The 21,916-nt window shown below is 61.6% G+C and overlaps 1 protein-coding gene across 1 annotated transcript; it reads left to right on the top strand.

Annotated features, from left to right (window-relative positions):
• Positions 1 to 789: 789 nt before the first annotated feature.
• LMNB2 (lamin B2) lies at positions 790 to 21,850 on the top strand. Its single transcript, XM_058728439.1, has 12 exons — positions 790 to 1,110; positions 8,301 to 8,437; positions 13,501 to 13,657; positions 13,889 to 14,014; positions 15,985 to 16,155; positions 16,244 to 16,369; positions 16,678 to 16,898; positions 17,084 to 17,360; positions 17,458 to 17,565; positions 18,096 to 18,215; positions 18,477 to 18,590; positions 19,244 to 21,850. Exons 1-12 carry the CDS (start codon positions 805 to 807, stop codon positions 19,283 to 19,285), a joined length of 1,905 nt encoding a protein of 634 aa, XP_058584422.1. The 5' UTR covers positions 790 to 804; the 3' UTR covers positions 19,286 to 21,850.
• The last annotated feature ends 66 nt before the right edge of the window (positions 21,851 to 21,916 follow it).

Below are 21,916 nucleotides of genomic sequence, written 5' to 3' on the forward strand. Positions count from 1 at the left end.
TGTGTGCATTGTTGAAATGACCTCAGTGGGTCTAGTTAGCAACCATCGACGTACATAGTTACAATTTTTTTTCTTGTGGTGAACACTTAGCAACTTCAAATATGCAATAGAGTGTTATTAACTACAGTCACCATGCTGTACGTTACATCCCCAGAACTTATTCATCTTATAACGTGAAATTTGTGCCTTTTGACCACGTTCACCTACTTTGCTCACCTCCCACCTCTCCACTGCAACCACCCCCAACTTGTTCTCTGTATCTATGAGCTCAGTTACTTTTTTTAAGTTAATGTACAATTTTTTTTTTTAAGTAATCTCCACACCCAAAGTGGAACTCGAACTCACGACCCTGAGATCAAGAGTCGCAGACTCTACCGAGTGAGCAGGCCAGGCACCCCTGTGAGCTGTTATTTTATTTTATTTTTATTTTATTATTTCATTTTATTTTAATTGTACAGGTAAGTCACATCACTGAGCGTATTTTTCAGGTTCCTTCACCTTTCATTTTAATAGGACTCCAAAGAAGTAGGTAGGCTATGCAAGTGTGGAAACTGGGCATTGGCGGGAAAGCCGGTGTCTCTCGGTGTCGAGCTGGGAGTTTCGGGGCTGGCGGCTTGGCTAACGGATTATGGTTTATGGACAGCCAAGGACGGAGCGGGAACCCGAGCGGGAGGCGGGCCGGCCTAGCCCGCGCAGGAAACTACAGCTCCCGGCGTGCCCCGCGAAGCCCCGACGGACTACAAGTCCCAGGCTACTCCGCGGCGGCGGGCGCCGGGCGCCATCTTGGTCGGCGGCGCGGATTGAATGAGCCCGCCGAGCCGCGGCCGCCGTTCCGAGCCGCGCGGGCCCCGAGCCGTCGCCGCCGCCGCCGCCGCTGCCGCTGCCGCCGCCGCCGCCGCCGCCGCCATGGGCACGCCGCTGCCCGGCCGCGCGGGCGGACCCGCCACGCCGCTGTCGCCCACGCGCTTGTCGCGGCTGCAGGAGAAGGAGGAGCTGCGCGAGCTCAATGACCGCCTGGCGCACTACATCGACCGCGTCCGCGCGCTCGAGCTCGAGAACGACCGGCTCCTGCTCAAGATCTCCGAGAGGGAGGAGGTGACCACGCGCGAGGTGGGCGCGGAGCGGGGGCCCCGGCCTCCGAGGGTTCCGGGGGGTTCCCCTGCGCGGGAGTGACACTGGGCAGGCCCCGCCCACCGGGGGGGGGTTCCCCGGGGCTTCGGGGGGACCCCTAGGGTCGCACGCTGGGGTGGGCATCTGCCTCCGAGGGTACCTGGGGGGCTTCGGGGATCCCCGCGAGTGAGGTTTGGAGGCCAGGTGGGCCCTGACCACCGAGGGGTCCTCAGGGGTTTCTCGGGGAACCTGTGAGCGAGGGGTGCACACTGGGGCAGGCCCCGCACACCGAGGGGGATTCTCGGGTTTTTCGGGGGACCTGTGAGCAAGGGGTGCACACTGGAGCAGGCCCCGCCCACCGAGGGGGATCCTCAGATCTTTCGGGGGACCCGTGAGCAAGGCGTGCATCCTGGGACAGGGCCCGCCCACCGAGGGCTCCCAGGGAATTTTGGGGGGACCTGTGAGCGGGTGTTGCATACTGGGGCGGGCCCCGTCCGCCGAAGCGCCCGCAGGGGGTTTCGGGTGTCTCCTAAGTGAGGAGTGCAGTCTGGGGCAGACCGTGCTCTGAGGGACCCCTAGGGCATCTCGGGGTCCTCTGTACGACTGGTGGATATGGGACAGCCCCGAGCGCTGAGTGATCGGAGAAGATCTGGGGATCCCCTGACTGAGAGGGTGTGAGCCAGAGTAAGCCACGCCCCTAAGAGAGTTGTGGGGATGCGTTAGTCTGTTCTGGTGTCCTGGGAGAAAATTTGGTGGGGTTCTCTGGTCTCTGAGGAGACTGGGAGTTCAGGCTGTCTGATGGGGCCCTGAGGAGGGGTGGAGGGTCTCATGGGTGCGGGTGGGGTCCCTGGGGCGAGTCACGTGGTCTTTTCTCGGTAGAACTCTGCAGAAGTCCTGTGATGAGCTCTGGGGAGTTCAGGGACTGGGGAGGTGGTTAGGCTGTAGGCTTCGTCTCCTACCCGCACCTGGGGTGGGAGGGCGTCCTGGGGGGGGTGGGAAATTTGAGAGGTCCTCAGTTGGGCCCTGGGGAGCCCTGTTTGCTGATGGGCTGGAGCCTGGTAGGCTCCACCCCTGAGTGGATGAGAGGGGATGGGGAGACAGCTGGTCTTGGGGACCCACTAGGAAGTTTTGGGTTCCAGGTGGGCCCCAGGGTTTCACACACTGAGGGGCTGGGTAAACCCTCCCCCTAAGGGGATGTGAGAGCCAGATGTCTGGGGGTCCTGGGTGGGTTCTTGGTGGGGACTGCGGCTCCCACCCAACTATCCCCCAACCCTCATTGGCCCCAGGCTCTTTTCTCGCTTAGCTGGCCCCCTGAAACCCACGTAGGGGTCCTCTGAGTATGGGTTGGGGTGACGGGGGTGCTCACCTTGTGGTCCCCCCTGAGGGCCGCTAGGAGAGACAGGTCCTGAAGCCACGGCATCACTAGCCTGACAGTGGACCATGTGGCAGAGTTGGGGGAGGACAGCAGCTAGGGGGTCATTTCTGGGAGCCACTTACTTACCCTTCGTGTGACCCTGGGCAAGTCACTTACCCTCTCTGGGTCTCAGTTCCTCTTCTGTAAAGTGGAAATATCAATACCCACCTTTTGTGCCAGCTGGTGGGCCCTGGGAGTTGGTATTGGCTTCGTGGAATAAAGGGCAGGCGCTCAGGGGAAGTGCCCTGTGGCTTCGCTGCCCCTGTGTAATCGTGGCCTTAGTGGCTCAGAAAGCGGCTTGGGTGACGGGGAGGAAGAAGTGTCCTTGGCGGGGGGTGGTGTTGTGTGTTGCTCGGAACTGGATTCAAACCCAGATCCAAACTGCTTTTAGTCTGTGTGACCAGGGGGCAGGTCATTTATGCCGTGGGGCTGGAATTGTCCGGTCCCAAGTGTGGCCACCTGCCTCAACGGTGCTTGTGTCCTCAGGATGTGGACCTCCAGCTCCCACCTGCTGTTGGTCAGGACGCCACGGGACCTGGCTTCTGGTCTTTCCCCTGGCCTCGGTTGTCCCACCGACAGAGTAAATGGCGAAAGGACCTTTGGGGGCCATGAGCCTGGTGGGCGGAGCGGAAGTGGGTGTTGTCCCTGGAGTGCACACAGGTGGGGCCAGGGAGCTGTATCCGGGCCCTGTCTGTCTGTCTGTCTGGGCAGTGGCGTTACTTACTTTTCAGGGGTGAAGCTTGCTCCTGGGAACAAGGGGAGTGGTGCTTCGGGCGATAAGCCTGCCCCACCGTGACCTTGAGGGCTATGCACAGGCTCCAGGGGTGAGGGGTGGGCTCCCAGGATAAATGGGGGATAAACGCCCCTCTTAACTGGGCAGTGGAGGGAGCTGGTGACCTGCGGAGGGATGGGGAAGGTGGTCACATGGGCCCTTCAGAGGGAGTGACCTGAAAATGGCCTTGGGCTACAGTGGGGCCCAGGCTTGACCACAGAGTTGGGCAGAAGCAGAGGGGGCTGGAGAGGTGGCTCGGGTGGGAGGCCCATGGGCCAAGCAGTGTTTATTTTATCTGCACGGAAGCTTCGCACCTGGATGGAGACTGCCCGACACAGAATGATGTCTGGGGACGCTAGTGGTCATCACGCTGGGGGTTGCTCCTGGCATCGGGTGGCTGGGGAGAGAGCACACTGTGGTGTGCTCAGCCCCCACAGTGCCCAGGATGGCCTTGCCCCAGAGGATGATCCCGCCCCAATGCCAAGAGGAGAAACCACTTCAGGAACCCTTTGAAGATGCCTTTTAAACTGTTCGGAGTGTGTCACACGCTTGTCATAAAATCCAGACAGTGGACTGCACGAAGTAAAACCACAGCTTCACCCCTTTTGAGTCCTGCCTGCAGGCTCGCTCTCACACGTGGGGTGGGCAGTGCACTGCTCAATAGCCATGTGCTCGGATCACTAGAAGGTTTCTGGAAAGGCTGGGGCGGGCCGGATTCTGTTGGAGAGAGATCTGGGTGCGGGCGCGAGGGAAGGGGCCCCAGGAGGGAGGGGCAGTTCTCCAAGAAGCCTCCCCATCGGGTGTTAGGTTCCTCCAGCCTTCAGTTTCTTTTCCCTTACCTGCCCAGGTGTCCTGTTCCTCCGGGGGGGGGGGGGGGGGGGCGGGGCAGGAGTCCCTCAGGTGGACCCAGGGAGCAGGGGCTGGGCAGGGCGAGCTGGGTGGGAGAGTAGCACTTGGGGCTGCCTGCATTAGGGGATTGTGGGACTGTGGTTCTCAGCCGGCAAGAGACACAGGGACAGGAAAAGGCCACCTCGGGTTACGTGCGCCCCCCCCCCCCCCACACCCCCTCTCTGCCCAACACATGCGAGCACATTTGCTCACTCCTGGCACTTGCAGAATGCCATGAGAGACGGAACAATAGGCCCAGCCATCAGTCTCCGGTTGCTGTGCCCGCAGTGCCTCACAGGTGCAGGGAAGCAGGGCCTGCCCGGGGAGCACCTGTTAGTGGTCTGAGAAAAAGGAGTCTGTGTGCTTGTCCCCTACAAGAAGTTTCCAGGTTGCCCCGCTGCTGTGGAGCCGGGTCCGCGTTTTAGCTCTGTGGGCTGGAAGTCTCTGTCGGGGCTGCTCGACTCCGAGGCTGCAGTGGAGAGCTGCCGCAGACACCGTGTGAAGGAGCGGGCCGGGCCGCGTGCCATAAAGCTTCATTTGTACACGCTCAAATCAGAATTCCTGGAATTTCCCTCCCTGTGTTGCAAAATCTCTCTTTCTTTTCTTTTTTTTTTTTCCCCCCCTCGGCCATTTAAAGATGCAAAAACTATTCGGGGCTTGCAGGCTGGACGAAGACAGGCGGCGTGGTGGAAATTGGCGTGTGGGCCCGAGTTTGCAGACCTGACTGTAGATAAGCGCCTTGTCGAGACCAAAGGGACACCAGCCGCACGCAGACACACGCAGGGACCTGAGTCACTGCAAGAGCTTGGTGTTGTGCTTTTGTTTTTCTTTTTGTTTTTTTTTTTTTTTTAATTTTTTTTTATTTTTTTAAAATTTTTTTTTCAACATTTATTTATTTTTGGGACAGAGAGAGACAGAGCATGAACGGGGGAGGAGCAGAGAGAGAGGGAGACACAGAATCGGAAACAGGTTCCAGGCTCTGAGCCATCGGCCCAGAGCCTGACGCGGGGCTCGAACTCACGGACCGTGAGATCGTGACCTGGCTGAAGTCGGACGCTTAACCGACTGCGCCACCCAGGCGCCCCTCAACGTTTTTTATTTATTTTTGGGACAGAGAGAGACAGAGCATGAACGGGGGAGGGGCAGAGAGAGAGGGAGACACAGAACCGGAAGCAGGCTCCAGGCTCCGAGCCATCAGCCCAGAGCCTGACGCGGGACACGAACCCACGGACCGCGAGATCGTGACCTGGCTGAAGTCGGACGCCCAACCGACTGCGCCACCCAGGCGCCCCTCTTTTTGTTTTTTTAAGTAATCTCTGTAACCGTGGGGCTCGAACTCACCACCCTGAGATCGAGAGCCGAATGCTCTACTGACAGAGCCAGCCGGGCGCCCCAGAACTTGGTACTTTAAACAGGACACTTGAGGTGGTCGTGACGCTTCGGGCACAGAATCCAGGGGGGTGCCAAAAATCTCAATCGTGAAGGCAAGCGATAGGGTATATTTTTACTGCCTCAACCTGATGTTTTAGATGTACAGAAAAATGGCAAGGCTAGCGCGGGGTTCCCACAGAGCCCAGCCCCGTTCCCCTGCTGATTCCTCGCGTTAGTGTTTGTCACCGCGATGTCACCAGTATTGACGTCACGTCGACCTCGTTGACTAACACCCATACTCTATTTGTGGGTCCTCAGTTTCCCCTGACCCCTCTGCCCCAGGACCCCCTGGGGACCCCACATGGCATCCAGGCGTCCTGTCTCCTCGGGCCCCTCTGGACCGAGACGGTTTCTGAGACTTCCCTCGTGTGCGTGCCCTGGGCCGCCGTGAGGAGTGCCGGTCAGGAATTCGTAAGACGTCTGTCTAGTGCGGTTTGCCTCCTGTTTCCTCGTGGTCAGGCTGGGGCAGTGCGACAAGTAATATTTTCACGGACTCTTTAAAAAACTAAAACGTGTAGGACGCCTGGCTGGCTCACTCAGTGGAGCACGTGTCTCCTGATCTTGGAGTCGTGAGTTCGAGCCCCACGTTGGGGGTAGAGTTTACTCCAAAAAAATTTTTTTTTAACTAGTACAAAAATCTCGCTGTGAATGAAATATCGAAAACTTAAATACGGTGTCATAGTCGCTGGCTTCTCCTGCCCTGTGCCCTGACCAGGCTCCGTACTGAGGTCGCCTTAGTGACCGTTGTGTTGGTCACTGTTCGTCCCAGGACCCCCTGCCTGGTGAGGGGAGGGTGTGAGGGGAAGGGCCCCAGGCTGGGGCAGCAGGGGTATGTATGCCCTGCGGGTGCCCCTCCCTCCGGCTCAGGAGAGTTCTAGAAGGTGAGCTGGCAGGAGACGAGCAAAGACACACACGTAAACCCAGGTGCCCATCTACCTGTGGAGAGAGGAGCCACTTTGTGAACTGAGGTTTATTCCAGAAGCCAGTTCCCAGAGTTGGAGATGTCGGGTGTGGCCAGAGGTGACCACCTTTGTGGGAGGGAGGGCCCTTGCTGCCGAGGGTGCAGGAGGGAGAAGCTGGCTTTGTCTCCACTCCCCCTATCGTGTGTCCTGACCTTGGAGTTGCGCCCGGCAGACCGGCCCTGCACCTGGCAGGTCAGGAGACCACAGCTCACCGCTCCCTGTCTGGGAAGTAGGCCTGGGAGCCCGGATCCTGTCTTACCTGTGGGATGAGATGACTGGGAGCTGCCGGATTGAGGCACAGGGTGCCCAGGCCAGTGGGGGTGGTGCGTGGGGTCTCAGACTGGATGTTAGAACCCCAGCTCTTGGGGCGCCTGGCTGGCTCCGTCGGTGGTCTCCAGGTTGTGTGTTCCAGCCCCATGTTGGGTGTAGAGATTACTTAAATAAAACTTGAAAAAAACTTAAAAAAGACAAACAAACCATCTTTTCTGAAAAGCGCCACCTCCTGGAGGCTGCTTGGCCTCTGGCGAGCCGGGACGGTCATGACCCTAGCACATGGCAGGTTCCACAGCCCCTCTGCTCAGGGGCCTTTCCTGTGGACGGGTGGGGTCCCAGCCGCGCCCCGGACACACACCCGCGCGGCCACCTTCTAGCTCCACAGCGATGGCTGTGCTTGTCGTCCTGCGGCCCTGTCTTCAGCCGCTTTACTGAGCTGGAATTCCCGTCTCCCACGGCTCACCCGTCACACTCTACACCTCCGTGCGTTTAGCACTTTCAGAGTGGTGCAGCCTTCACCTCCGTCCAATTCCAGAACATTCCAGCTCCCCAGAGGGAACCCCATCACCCCCAGCCCCCAGCTCCTAGCCCCCACGAGCCCCCCTCCTGTCCGTGGATGAGCCTGTTCTGGACGTTTCACACACGTGGGCCCACACCCCGCGTGGCCTCTCGTGTCCGGTTCCCTCCCTGAGCGTCGTGTGTTCGGGGTCTGGCCGCGGGGCCGCGGGGGTGGGCGCCTCGCTCCTGCTGGCGGCCGAGTGAGTGGGTGGGGTGCCGTGTGTGTTCGTCCACGGATGGCCCTGTGGGCCGTGTCCGCTCTGTGGCTATTGTGAATCGTGCTGCTGTGAACACGCACCCGGGTTTGTGTAGACGTGTGTGTTACTGCTTCTGGGCAGATACTCAGCCGTGGAATTGGCGGGTTACAGGTGAGTCTGCTAACCCGTCCGAGGGGGCGCCCCGCGGTCTTCTGCAGCGGCTGCCCGACTTTCCATTCCCCCTGCCGTGCATGGAGGGCCCCATTTCTCTGTGTTGCCAGCATTTGTTGTCCTTTGTCTTTTCGACTCCAGCCGTCCTAGAGGGTGGAGGGGATACCTCACTGTCCTGTTGGGTTCCAGATATCCGTGAACACATATGCATGGTCCTGGGCACGTAGACATGGGGGAGGCTGGGGGCAAGAAGGCCACGAGAATTGAGCCGTGTGCCCAGCTGGTGGGTGACCTGGGCAGGGGACGGGCCACAAGGGCGGGTGGGACCGGCTGGGGCGGCCCTGGGCTAGTGGGGCCGAACTGGGTGCGGAATCCTCCACTGTCCCTACGAGCTCCGCTGTCCCTACGAGCTCCGTCTGGCCCGGGGGTGGGGGGGGTGGGGGGGTGGGGGGGGTGGGGGGTGGGGAGCCTGCGCGGTGGGGAAGAGGCTTCTCTTTGACCTGGGCCTTGCCGAACCCCCTCAGGTGAGTGGCCTCAAGACGCTGTACGAGTCGGAGCTGGCCGACGCCCGCAGGGTGCTGGACGAGACGGCCCGAGAGCGGGCCCGGCTGCAGATCGAGCTGGGGAAGGTGAAGGCTGAGCTGGAAGAGACAAACAAAAGGTAGGTGTGTGCCTGGCATTTGCCACCCTCGTTCTGGGCTGCGTCCCCGGGACCGAGCTCTGTGGCCTCGGCCTCCAGACGCCCCTTCCCAGCATCATGCAGCCCAGGGGAGATTCCTTTTTTTTTTTTTTTTTTTTCTTTTCAGAAGTTTATTTATTTTGAGAGGGTGGGAGGAGCAGAGAGAGGGGGAGAGAGAGAATCCCAGACAGGCTCCGCACTGTCAGCACAGAGCCCGATGCAGGGCTCGATCTCACCGACTGTGAGATCATGATCTGAGCGACGGCAAGAGTCGGACGCTCATCCGACTGAGCCCCCCAGGCGCCCCTTCCCCAGGCAGATTTCAAACCCGAGCAGCTCTCCTGAAGCGGAGTCTGTAGGGAGCTGTCAGCACGGGGCCCCTGTGCTCCCAGGGGGAAAGGACAGGCCAGAGCCCAGCCTCCCTTCTCTGCCCTGGACTTGGGAACCACTGTTGTGTCACGGGTCCCCAGGGACCTTGCCACCCACCTCACGTGTGCACAGTGGCCCTCGTCCTCCACGACACCTGTCCGGTGCCCGCCCCGGGAAAGCGCGGTCCGCTTCCGTCCCCCCACTGGAGCACCTTAGCCACCATAAGGGCCGCGTGGCGGTAGGCAGCCTTCAGGCTGTGGGCTTTTCTCTTCAAAAGCACACACTCTGGCCACTTTTGAGTAAAAGGGCCGCACGGGAAACGAGCAGAACCAAGTTGTGCGGGTGTGGACAGCAGCAGGACGGAGTACTTGATCGGGGACACCGTGTGCCACAGCAGGCAGTCAGATGTGACCCGCTGTAAGCCTCACACCCGCCAGGGCCCGACCGTCACGGTCTCCAGTCCGGACGGGCAAACCGTGACAGGGGCCGGGCTTATCCAGGGTCCCTCGGCTTGGTGGTCACCGGGACCGAGGCCTGGTGCCTGTGTCCCTGCCCACAGCCCCAGCCACCACCCGAGTCACCGTTGCATTTGCAGGAATTTTTCCTTCCTATTTTTTTTTTTTTTTTCAACGTTTTTTATTTATTTTTGGGACAGAGAGAGACAGAGCATGAACAGGGGAGGGGCAGAGAGAGGGAGACACAGAATCAGAAACAGGCTCCAGGCTCCGAGCCATCAGCCCAGAGCCTGATGCGGGGCTCGAACTCACGGACCGCGAGATCGTGACCTGGCTGAAGTCGGACGCTTAACCGACTGCGCCACCCAGGCGCCCCTCCTTCCTATTTTTTAAATAGAGTTTTGGGGGGTTTTTTTTAGGGAAGTTTTACTTTTATAGGAAAATGAGTGGATGGTACAGAGTTTCCAAAATCCCCCCTCCGTTTTCCCCGTTATAAACACCTTTTTCACTTTACATTAATGAGCGTGCTAAGCTGTTGTAACGGACGAGGCAACACCAATACGTTATCGTTAACTGAAGCCCACAGCTGACGTTAGGGCTCACTCTCGCGGGGGTTCCCCCGTGAGTTTGCACAAACGCATCGTGAGAACGTATCCGCCCCTATACCATCGCAGTCCCACTGGCCCTCAAAGTCTCGTGCTGTGTCCGTCCCTCCCTCCCTTTCTCCCTCCCTCCTCCCTTCACTGCCTCCATGGTTCTGCCTTTTCCAGAATGTCCTAGACTTGGAACCACACTGTGCGTGTGGCCCCCTCAGCCTGGCTTCTGTCGCTGAGTGATGGGCACCTGTGGTTCCTCGGTGGACTAGATCCGCTGGAGCAGAACAGAGAGCCCAGACACGGGCCCACGCTGCGCGGTCACCCGGTCTTTGGCCAAGGAACAAAGGCAAGTCCTGCTTTTGTAAAAGGCCACGTAGACTGTGTAGGCCATCCATTTGGTCGGTTTTTTTCATTAAAAAGTGATCTTGTAGAAGACTGAGGGGATTCCAGAGTCAGCACCACCCGGACCCCAGCCTCTCTCTCTCTCTCGTATCAGTGCGGAGTCCGGAACTCTCCAGACGCTCCTTGTCTGGGCCAGAAGTCTTGGTTTTTTTCCCCACTATCGGTCACAGATGCTCGCTGTCAAGAAAGTGGAAAATGCAAGATAGTTTGAAGAGAAGCAGCACACGTGGCCCCAGCCTTCGCCCAGAGTCGCCTCGGTGGGCCTGCCACGTTTCTGTCCCACAGGTCTTTTCTGTGTGGCCGCAGGCACCTCCACGAACTGGCGACGCCTGAGGGCAATGGGGGGGGGGGGCGTCCCTCGCGGACGTCCCCCGAGTCATGAGATGCCCCTGTGCCGGGGCTCTGTCCTGGCTGCTGGGATGTCCCCACGTCTGGGCTGCTTCACCAGTGGTGCCGGGGCTGTGCACTGCCAGCCCCATTGTTCTGTGACCGCCTCCGCGGGTGACAGCTGCGGGGTGGGGGTGGGGGCAGGGCGAACGCTGCTAAGTGTCTGGGCCGGAACTTTCCCGTAAGGCCCCTACTCCAGAAGGAAGCCTTCCTGTGCTTGCGGGCCCGTGGACGCCTCTTTGGCCCCTGACCTCCGGGGCTTCGCGCAGTCGCCTCACTTCCTCTCGTCCGCGCAGGAGCCCTTCCAGACCAGGGCGGCCATTTAGCTCTGGTGTCTTTCTCCTCCCGAACCACTTGTCACCACAGCTCCGTGAGGACGGGAATGTGGGCAGCGTGTGGAGGAGCCACATTCTCCCACTTAACGTCCCAGGACTTCCTGTCAGGCAGGTGAGCGATCTGCCTTAGCGCCTCGACGCTGGTGAGACGCGGCCAGTGAGACGAAAGCCAGTATAAGCCCCAGTGCCCCCGCTTTCTGGACCATTCTGTGTAGTTGTGCAGGGTACCGAGCACTAGATAAAGTTGTTCAGAAGTTTTCCGTGTTACCTGACGCCTCTGTCCCAGTCCCCCTGGCTTCGTTGCCGATTTCAAACTTGCCGGGCACACCTCACCCCAGGGCCTTTGCACTTCTGCTTCCTCTGCCTGAATGCTCTTCTCCTGGAAATAACAGATCTGGCTCCTCCCACTGCTGCCCTCATGCAGGTCTGCTTCCCGGGCCGCCCCCCCTCCCCTCCCCCCTGGCACGGCTGGCGGGACTTAAAAGTACAATTCCCACCTCGCTCTGCTCACCCCGCGTCTCCCCTCCCTGCTTCATCTGCCCTTCTGATGCAGACGTACGTCTGGCAGGCACCGTGTTTCCCTCTTGTCTCTACCCACGAGAAAGTTCTGCACCGTGGATCTCTGGCAGGAGGGTGTCCTCCACAAAGCGGGCTGTCAGTAATGGTTGTGAAATGAGTGACTTGTTTCCCCGCCAAACTCCTGCAAAACCGCTCTAGGGGCTCAGGGTTTGCAGCCCCTGGAGAGCCAGGACTGTGTGGCTGTGGGGACCCTGAGACCCCCCCCCCCCCCCCATGGAGAATGGCCATATGATGCCCGGGCAGAGCTCCACGTTCGTGGGGCTGCTCTTGGGGACATGGGCAGCCTGGCGGCCAAAGTCTCTGGTCTTTATGCCACCCCACCTCACGTGAGCTGATGCGGGGTCCCCTGTGCTTCTCCCTGGGGGGGAATGGCGGGGATGCTGCCCAGCCCCCACCGTGTCCCATGTGAGCAGTGCTGCTCGATGGGGATGGCTCCCTCGATTCCTTGGTGGGGAGGTGGGCATGTGTTCAACTCCAAGGTTGAGAATTCCTTTGAGAATCAAGGGCCAGGGGCCCACGCTAGTAATAGCTGTGCCTTAAAGAATCTGTTTGTCGTCTTCAATATCGGGAAAGTGGTCTCCTAGGATACCAGGTGAACCTGCTTCGAATAACTTAAGTTTGCAAGTGAGATGGACTTTTCAGTGGCTGGGATTGTAATTTCATAATGTTTATTTTTGACAGAGAGAGGCAGACTGCAAGTGGGGGAGGGGCAGAGAGAGGGAGAGACAGACTCCGAAGCAGGCTCCAGGCTCCGAGCCGTCAGCACAGGGCCCGACGCGGGGCTCGAACTCACCAACCGTGAGATCGTGACCTGAGCCGAAGTCGGATGCTTACCGACTGAGCCACCCAGGCACCCCAATGTATACAGCTTTAATAAATTTAAATTATACATTAACTTTTTAAAAAATTTATTTATTGGGGTGCCTGGGTGGCGCAGTCGGTTAAGCGTCCGACTTCAGCCAGGTCACGATCTCGCGGTCCGTGAGTTCGAGCCCCGCGTCAGGCTCTGGGCTGATGGCTCGGAGCCTGGAGCCTGTTTCCGATTCTGTGTCTCCCTCTCTCTCTGCCCCTCCCCCGTTCATGCTCTGTCTCTCTCTGTCCCAAAAATAAATAAAAAATGTTGAAAAAAAAAAATTAAAAAAAAAAAATTATTTATTTATTTATTTATTTATTTATTTATTTATTTATTTTTGGGACAGAGAGAGACAGAGCATGAACGGGGGAGGGGCAGAGAGAGAGGGAGACACAGAATCGGAAGCAGGCTCCAGGCTCCGAGCCATTGGCCCAGAGCCCGACGCGGGGCTCGAACTCACGGACCGCGAGATCGTGACCTGGCTGAAGTCGGACGCTTAACCGACTGCGCCACCCAGGCGCCCCTAAAAAATTTATTTTTATTTTTAAGCTTATCTATTTTGAGAGAGAGACCATACGCAGAGAGAGAGAAAGGGAGAGAGAATCCTAAGCAGGCTCCGAGTTGTCAGCACAGAGCCCGACGCAGGGCTTGAACCCACAAATCGCGAGATTAGGACCTGAGCAGAAATCAAGATTCGGATGCTTAACCGACTGAGCCACCCAGGCGCCCCAGTATATGTTAACTTTTTAATACATTGTTCTCCCCTCTACGAGCCACCCAGTGTCCAGAAATCACCAAAAAATGACATTAAAGCTCTTCCCTTGGGGTTTTTGGAGCGGGGGGGGGGGGGGCGGGGGGGGGGGCCAGTGGGGCCCTGCTGGCCTGGCTCAGGGCAGGTTTGTGCCGAGAGCCGGGGTGGGTCTGGCCTGCTTGGGCCCAGGTGACCTTGTCCCGGGGCTTCCTGGGCTGCCTGCGGGGCTTCCTGGGCTGCCGGCGGGGCTCCCTGTAGCCGCACCACAGCTGCCCTCCTGCTCTGTGCTCTTGGCTGAGTCCCGCTCTTGCCTTTCAGCTCCAAGAAGAGGGAGGGTGAGCTCACGGTGGCCCAGGGCCGTGTGAAGGATCTGGAGTCCCTGTTCCACCGGAGCGAGGCGGAGCTGGCCGCCGCCCTCAGCGACAAGCGGGGCCTTGAGAGCAACGTGGCAGAGCTGCGGGCCCAGCTGGCGAAGGCGGGTTGCCGGGGGGGCCCCGGTCTGGGGGAGGCCCGGTGCCAGTGGGCATGTGCGTGTGCTGCGGGCCCAGGCGCTGGCTTTCCTGTCGGTGTGAGCGGCTTTCCCACCTGGCGACGCCCCGTCAGAGTGTGTGTGTGTGTGCGTGCGTTTCAGGGGGGTCCCCCGTGCCCCGAGAAGCTGCGTGGTGCGGCAGATGGTCACGTTCGCTTGCTGTCCTGTGTCCCCCAGGCGGAGGACGGTCACGCGGTGGCCAAAAAGCAGCTGGAGAAGGAGACGCTGATGCGCGTGGACCTGGAGAACCGCTGCCAGAGCCTGCAGGAGGAACTCGACTTCCGGAAGAACGTCTTTGAGGAGGTGCGGCCCGGCCGGCCCGCTAGGGCCCTGCGACAGCCTGAGGACAGGGGCCTCGGCCCGGCACAAGTCTGGGGGGCGGGGCGGGACCCGGGGAGGGTCCTTCTGCCTCTCTCAGCCTGGGGGACCCCGGGCACCTCTCCATCTGTGCCTTTCTTCACGCGGCCTCTCTGCCTCCCACCCAGACACTTGTCACTGGGTCTAGGGCCCACCCAGATAATCCAGAATGGTCTGATTTTGAGGCTTTTAATCGCATCTGCTAAGCCCCCCTTTCCAGGTAAGGTCACACTCCCAGGTTCTAGGGATTAGGATGTGGACTCCTCTTTTGGACTTGGGGCTCCACCATTCAATCCACAGCAGACCCTCCCCAGGGAAGGGAAGGAAGGGGGGGCCCATCTGCTTCCCTTGCTTCCTGGGTCTCTCCCTCCCCCTTTAAACCTGGGCCCGCCTGGGAGTGAATGAGCGCTCCTGGCGGTTAGAGCAGGGGTTTCTGTGTCCCCCCCCCTCCCCCCCTCCCGTGGCCCCTCCCAGCTCGTCCTCACAAAGCCCATTGTCCTGCCACAGCCCAGAGTGGAACCCTGGGGCCCTCGCTGCTGCCCTCACTGCCTGGGTGAGCTGCTCGAGGGAAGGATGTCCGTGCTCCCGAGGAGTGGTTTCCCACTCCAGCCGCACCCCGTGAGAGCCAGGGCCGCCGGGGCACTTGGGGAGCAGCCCGAGAGGGAACCCCTGAAGGCATCCACCAGAAAACTGGAGCCTTCGAGGGGATCTGTAAGGGACCCTGAACTTGTGAGGGGCCCCTCGGCACCAGTGGAGGATCCCGGGTCTGCCAGGGGGCCCGGGAAGACAGACATGAGGGGGCCTGCCAGGGGAGCCGGAGGGCACCCCAGAAGGGCTCCTGGAGGGGTGTCCTGAGGCAGGCATCTGTGAGGGGCGCCGTGACGGTGGGTGTGCTGTTCGTGGGTTCGTTGTAAACAGGATTGGCTTCCTTGAGAAACATTCCTATTGTTCTTACAAGCGATGGCACAGTGTGATAAGTGACAGCTCTCTGTGCTGGGGGGAGCTTCTGGGAGGAAAGGCTGTCCCCTTTCCTGGAGCCGGAGGCTGGCGAACAGCTCCTCCTGCCTGCCCTTGACCCCACCGTGTGTCTGGGGCAGCTGTGCTCTGGGGCCCCTGCCTTCCTCAGGCGTTGCCGTGTGTCCTCTGCTGTCCCGAGGTCTGGGTCTCTATCTCAGACCCCAGGTACCTGAGATGACCCGTCAGGAATTCTAACAACAGCTTTACTGAAATACTCCCAGGGGGCCTGGGTGGCTCTGTCAGTGGTTTAGTGTCCGACTCTTGATTGAGCCCCCGTGTCCGGCTCCTTGCTGGGCCTGGAGCCTGGAAGCTGCTTGAGAGTCTCTCTCTCTCTCTCTCTCTCTCTCTCTCTCTCTCTCTCAAAGGAAAAAGGAAAGGAGCATTCCCATACCCTAAAACTTTTAAAGTATACAATTTACCGGGTTTTGTATTTAACTCCAGAACATTCCATCAGCCCAAAAAGGAAGCCCCTTCCGTATCAGCAGTCACCCCCCTCCCTCCCAGGTCCCCAGCCCCCCGCGAGCCCCCTTCCTGTCCGTGGACGAGCCTGTTCTGGACGTTTCACACCCGTGGACTCCCGCCCCGCGTGGCCTCTCATGTCTGGTTCCCTCTCTGAGCGTCGTGTGTTCAGGGGTCCGTCCGTGGGGCGGCGGGGGTGGTGGACACATGTTATTTACCTGCTAGTCAGCTGGAGGACACTTGGGCTGGGTCTCCTCTGCGCAGTGTAAGCAAGCAACCGGGAGATCCGCCCCCCCCCCCCCCGCCCCCCCCCGTGGTTCACTGTGCAGTTTTGAGCCCTCGCTCGGCCTTGGCTCTCGGGTGGGGGACGCCGCTGACCGGCAGGCCAGGGGTGCCCGGGCCGCGGGCCCGCCGCAGCCGTGACGCTCGCTGTGCGGCAGGAGGTGCGGGAGACGCGGCGGCGGCACGAGCGCCGCCTGGTGGAGGTGGACAGCAGCCGGCAGCAGGAGTACGACTTCAAGATGGCCCAGGCGCTGGAGGAGCTGCGCAGCCAGCACGACGAGCAAGTGCGGCTGTACAAGCTGGAGCTGGAGCAGACCTACCAGGCCAAGGTGCCCGCGGCGGCGGGGGGGGGGGGGGGGGGGGGGGGGGGGCCGCGCCCGCCGCCAGCCGCTCACCTGCCGGTCCGTGTCCCTTCAGCTGGACAGCGCCAAGCTGAGCTCTGACCAGAACGATAAGGCCGCCAGCGCCGCGCGGGAGGAGCTGAAGGAAGCGCGCATGCGGGTCGAGTCCCTCAGCTACCAGCTGTCCGGCCTCCAGAAGCAGGTGACTCCCCGGGGCCCGTCGACCCCCGCCGCTGCTGCGGGACCCCCGCTTCTGGCTTCGGGTGTGGATGCAGTGGCGAGTCACGGGCGCTGGTGATGCATGCAGCGCTCCTTCCGTCCTGGCCTGGCCGAGGGGGCTGTCGGGCCCGCCGGCCACCGGAGCTCCTGGGGCTGGGTGTCTGTGCCCGGCCCGCCCCGGGAGCCTGGCCGCGTGTGCGGGAGGACGGGAAGAGAGGCGCGCGGCCGGGAGGGCTTCTCCCCGTGACCTGCAGAGGCCGCCCTGACCTGGCCGCCCCGACTCCTCCCCAGGCCAGTGCCGCGGAGGACCGGATTCGCGAGCTGGAGGAGACCATGGCCGGGGAGCGGGACAAGTTCCGCAAGATGCTGGATGCCAAGGAACAGGAGATGACAGAGATGCGCGACGTGATGCAGCAGCAGCTGGCCGAGTACCAGGAGCTACTCGATGTCAAGCTGGCCCTGGACATGGAGATCAGCGCCTACCGCAAGCTCCTGGAGGGCGAGGAGGAGAGGTGGGGGGGGGGGGGGGCGAGGGGGCGGGGCGAGGCAGGCTGTTGGGGCCGGGGGGCGGGGCTCCGGGGGGGAGGGGAGAGGCGGAGCCGCAGGGGGTGGGGGCTCTCGGGGCAGGGGCGAGGAGGACGGGGAGGCCGAGCGGGTCTGGTCCCTTGGGAGCCCTAGTCGGCCCTCCGTCCCCCAGGCTGAAGCTGACCCCCAGCCCGTCGTCGCGGATCACTGTGTCGCGGGCCACGTCGAGCAGCAGCGGCAGCAGCGTGGCGGCGGCCGGGCGCACGGGCCGCGGCAAGCGGAAGCGGCTGGAGGCGGAGGAGTCGCCGGGCTCGAGCGGCATCGGCTCCGGCGGCGGCGGCGGCGGCGGCTTCCACCTGGCGCAGCAGGCGTCGGCCACGGGCGGCGTGGGCATCGAGGAGGTCGACCTGGAGGGCAGGTTTGTGCAGCTGAGGAACAGCTCGGACAAGGTGAGAGGCCCGCGTCCCTGGGGGCGGGGCCCCGTGGGGTTCCCCCCCCCCCCCCCCGAGCCGTGCGTCACGTCAGGCCGCGTGTCCCCTTTGCCAGGACCAGTCTCTGGGTAACTGGAGGATCAAGAGGCAGGTCCTGGAGGGGGAGGAGATTGCCTACAAGTTTACGCCCAAGTACGTGCTGCGCGCCGGCCAGACCGTCACGGTAGGTGGCTGCGGAAGGGCAGGTGGGCCGGCAGGGGGGTTGGGGAGGGGGGCAGGGGGTGGCAGTGGCAGCTAGCCAGGTGACCAATGTGACCGGGGGCCGGGATGGGGCAGGAAAGGGGGTGGGGCGGGGGGCGGTGGTTGAGTGACTTTGCCCTGAGAACGGCTGCTGCTTGTCACGGGTCACCCGTGTGCCACTGCTGTGCCAGCGGACCCTCCCTGGAGCCCTGTAGCACCTTGGTGACACGTCAGGGTCCCGTGGCAGAGAAGGATCCAGGTTGTCTGGGCTGGCGGGCGGGCATTGGCTGAGATGTTAACAGTGACAGGTGTGGACCCCTGGAGCCGACGGGCTTCTGATCCCAGCACGGCCATCGTTCGCTGAGATGAGAGCCGTCGGCCACCGTGAACCTCAGTGTCATGGCAACGGACATCCCTCAGCAGACCCAGGGGGCGGTGATAGGGAACCGGCTGGTGGCACAGAGTACTGGGACCGGAGCCAACATTGATGGGGAGGCCCCCTGTGTCCCCCAGGTGTGGGCAGCTGGTGCAGGAGTGGCCCACAGTCCCCCCTCGACACTCGTGTGGAGGAGCCAGAACAGCTGGAGCACAGGCGACAGCTTCCGGACCGTCCTGGTCAACGCGGATGGGGAGGTGGGTGCCCTGGGCCTGTGGGGGCCGTCTTCTGTCCTGGCCTCGGGGTTCCTCCTCGAGGCTCCCTGACCGCACCACAGGCCGCTGTGGGAGCCCTGGGGTGGAGCTTCGGCCACAGGGCCAGCAGGGCGATCCTGGGTTTGGGGTGCTGTCCTGCGGCGCGCCGAGGCCTGGCCGGAGCATTCTCGCCTGACGGCCGACCTGTGGGCCGGGCCCTGGGCGCCCGAGGGGTCGAGTGTCCACGGCTGTTCTCTCGCCCAGGAGGTGGCCATGAGAACCGTGAAGCAGTCCTCGGTGGTGCGGGAGACGGAGAACGGGGAGGAGGGAGAAGAGGAGGGAGCCGAGTTCGGCGAGGAGGATCTCTTCCATCAACAGGTAGAAATCCCCAAGGTGGCATGCGTGGCCGCCATGTCCCCGGGGCCGTGCCGCCCCGCGGGCTGCTGCGTCTGCGCTAAGGCTCTTGGCACAGTCCGGGCCTCACCCCCTGGAGGGCCCCACAGCCTGTGGCCAGAGATGTGCCGTGGTGGGGCCGGGGGTGGGGGGCGACATCCCAGCCTGCTGGCTCTTGCCCATTGTGAGGGCCTCAGGGTTCTGGCCCGGGGGCCCCCCAGGAGTGCGGCGTTGGCCCCCGAGCGCCGCCAGGCGACACCGGTGTAACCCCGAGGGTCCTCAGCGAATGGGCTCTGTGCCACTGCTCCGGCAGCCTGAGACAGGGGGGCCTAGATGATGGTTTGGGGGGAAGGGCTCCTAGAGGGCCCTGGGGCCTTGCCGCAGCAGCTCTAAGTCCTAAGACTGGGGTCTCACATTTCAGTTGTGTTGTGTAGCTCGGAAGGGAGACGTGGAAGGTGCTGGAACGGGGACAGTTGAGGCTGAAGCTGCTGGCCCTGTCTTCTCGCTGGGAGCTAGTGCTCTGGGCTGGCGCAGGCCCTGGTCCAGCCCCTGTCTGGCAGGGGTGGGGGGCCACCAGCTACCTGCCTAGCCAGGCGGGCACGCTCCAGCCTCTTAACGCTGCTGGCCTTTCTTTCCAGGGGGACCCAAGGACCACCTCGCGAGGCTGCCGCGTCATGTGAACGGAACTCGCCTCATCGCGTCTTTACCCAGAGCCACTGAAAACTATTTTTATATCATTGGCCGTCTTTAGTCCTTGATACGTTTCTAGAGAATTTTTAAGCAAACTGCCAGGACGTGGGGGCGGGTCTCTGCCATCTCTGCTGTCGGTGGGCTTCCTCGGACCCTCCCTTCATCGCCACTGTCTGGACCTGGTTTTTTTTTTTTTGGTGCCGCATTTCACCATTTGGCTGAGTTCGAGGAGGCCGAGGAACCTAATAGCTGCCGGGGGCGGGGTTTGGAGGCTGGAGGGCCTGGCGGGGGTGCAGGGGCCCGACTCTCTCCCTGCCTCTGTCTCTCCCTCGGACAGAGCGGGGCTGGCCTCTCCTCTCGGGACCAACCCGTGGGCCTTAAGTGGGCGGAGAGCAAAAATGCCCGGGAGTTTCGTTGTTGGTTAAGCTCTTTAAAAACCAAATCCGGAGCCCAGGCTGTGACCTGGCGGGGGGCCAGCGCTCCCCCCTGTGGAATTTTGGCGGCTGGGCCGGAGACCAGAGCGTTGGGAGAGGGTGGTGTGGACGAGGCTCTGCTCTGACTCTGCTGGAGCGTGTGTGCGGCTGCAGGCCGGGTGTCTATGCACGTGCCGGGGGCTCTGCGGTGAGCCCCCCCTCCCTTCCTGGCTGTTGGGCCCTGGGGTTCTGGAGCTTTCTGTGCTTGAGTTCCTCGGCTTGCGGGACCAGCAGGGCAGGAGACCCGGAAACCTAGGGGACAGGGACAGCTCTGTTTGGAGACTTGTCACCAGGTAAATGGCAAGGGCGCAGGCGGGATAGCCTCACCGGCGAGTGTCCACGTGTGACAGCTGCTTCCCGGGCCTCTGAGAGGAGAGCCGCCTCCGGGTGAGCCCCCGCCCCCTTCTCCAACTCTGTGCCTTGTGCACGGGGCAGAGTGCGGGTCCCCACCGGCTCCTGTGTGCTCTCGTGTCCCGCTGTCCTGGCTTCTGTGGGCGACTTCCTGACGGCCGTGCCGGTGCCGGCCGATTCCTGCAGGGCGGCTCCCGGTCACCTCGCCCGGCCCCCCCTCTGCACTCGCTGACCGTTCATACCCCCTCCCACATAGATACACAGAAGTTATTTTTTTAATGGATATTTATTTTTTTACATTGGTCAGTGCTCAGATTGCCGGATCCCACTTCAGGGCTCGAGCCAGGGTCACTGGGACAGTCCCCCGAGGGGGTGGAGTTGCGGGGGGGGGGGGGGCCAGCTCGGTGGACGCTGAGGCCGCAGACGGCAAATTCCTTCAGAAAGCGCAGCTCAAAGTCTTAAAGACGAAATACTGAGCCATGGAGGCACGCTGCCCCCAAAAGGTAGCACGTTTACCAAGCTGGCCCCTCCCACTCGCCCCAGGCAGGGAGCCCCGGCTTGCGGTCCCTGCGGTCCCCACCGGTCTCCCTTTCCTTGGAAACTGCCTGTGGCCGGAGTGTTAGAGGCTTGTAGGCTAGCGAACAGTCTGCTGCATCTAGGGTCGGCTTTAGGTCAGGTACTTTGCGTGGCCACCAGAGTCCCCAGGATGTGAACTTGTTTTTTCTCGTGAAGGGAAATGTCTCACCGCTACCCCTCCCCCGTTTCTGGTGGGTCCTGGGGGGGGGGGGGGAGGGCTCGCCTGCCACGATGATGCTCCAGCCTCCGCCCCACGCGTGACCTTCCCCAGGAGTGCTTCCGGGCCCCCGAGGCTTTAAGGTGGTGCCCCCACACCCGCATCACAGGAACTGCGTGCGCAGTGAGGGTCTGGAGCTCAGACGCAGAGGCATCGGGCGGGTCGTGGTGGGGGTCTCCAAAGTCTGCACTGGTCTCAGCCACATCTTGCGATGTATGGGGGGGGGGGGGGGGGGAGGGGAGAGGCGACTGTGGACAGGGAGTGGGCCCCATCGTTCCCATGGGCCCAGATGCCTCATGGCATCCTTTTCGGTTCCGGGCAGGGCCTCCAGGTGCACGGGTAGGGCTTGCTCCTGGCAGGTGACATTTGTCCTTTCCAGGCCCGCTTCCAGCCTTTCCCCCCAACCCGTGGTGGCCTGGCCTTCCCCCTCCCCGCCCCCCAACCCGTGGTGGCCTGGCGGAGGTCCCGAGTGGAGGGGTGAAAGGGCCCGGGCGCCGTGGTGTCCTTGTCTGGTGGGGGGGAAGATAAACTAGGGACCCTTGGTGACTACAGGAGGATGGTGGCCGTTGGTAAGCGAGTATTTGGAAATCCAGAACGGAATCCAACGTTCAGATGTCAGCGCGGGCCTGGGAAACAGTCTGCAGTTGTCAAACATTCTTAGCTTTAAGCCGCTTTAAACGATGCGGGAACGATTCCTTTGTCCGAGCCCCACTCGCTAACCGGGCGCCCGGGCCAGCGGCACCCCCTCCGGGGTCTCGCCCCGTGGCCCGCGCCCCGACGGATCATCAGCACAACCTGCCGTGGGGCCGGCCGGGCGGACGGCTTCTAAGGACTTGCATGCCAAACGTGTGGTCTTTTTCTTTCTCCAATGATTTGTAATATGCATTTTATGACCGGAAACTTTTTGTACGACACTCCAATAAACGTTTTGATTTTAAGTTCTGCCCCCGAGTCTACTCTGACGCGGCCGCCCCCGACTGGGGACGGAGGGGGGCAGACGAGAC

Source organism: Neofelis nebulosa, chromosome 4 (genome assembly GCF_028018385.1).
Source record: "Neofelis nebulosa isolate mNeoNeb1 chromosome 4, mNeoNeb1.pri, whole genome shotgun sequence".
NCBI classification, from domain to species: domain Eukaryota; kingdom Metazoa; phylum Chordata; class Mammalia; order Carnivora; family Felidae; genus Neofelis; species Neofelis nebulosa.

What these genes read in the sequence shown, in the direction of transcription:
- LMNB2 (XM_058728439.1), top strand. Translation starts at nt 805, where the DNA reads ATGAGCCCGCCGAGCCGCGGCCGCCGTTCCGAGCCGCGCGGGCCCCGA. An exon ending in GGAAGAACGTCTTTGAGGAG is followed by an intron (nt 14,015 to 15,984) that starts GTGCGGCCCGGC and finishes GCTGTGCGGCAG; the next exon opens with GAGGTGCGGGAGACGCGGCG. An exon ending in AGGATCTCTTCCATCAACAG is followed by an intron (nt 18,591 to 19,243) that starts GTAGAAATCCCC and finishes CTTTCTTTCCAG; the next exon opens with GGGGACCCAAGGACCACCTC.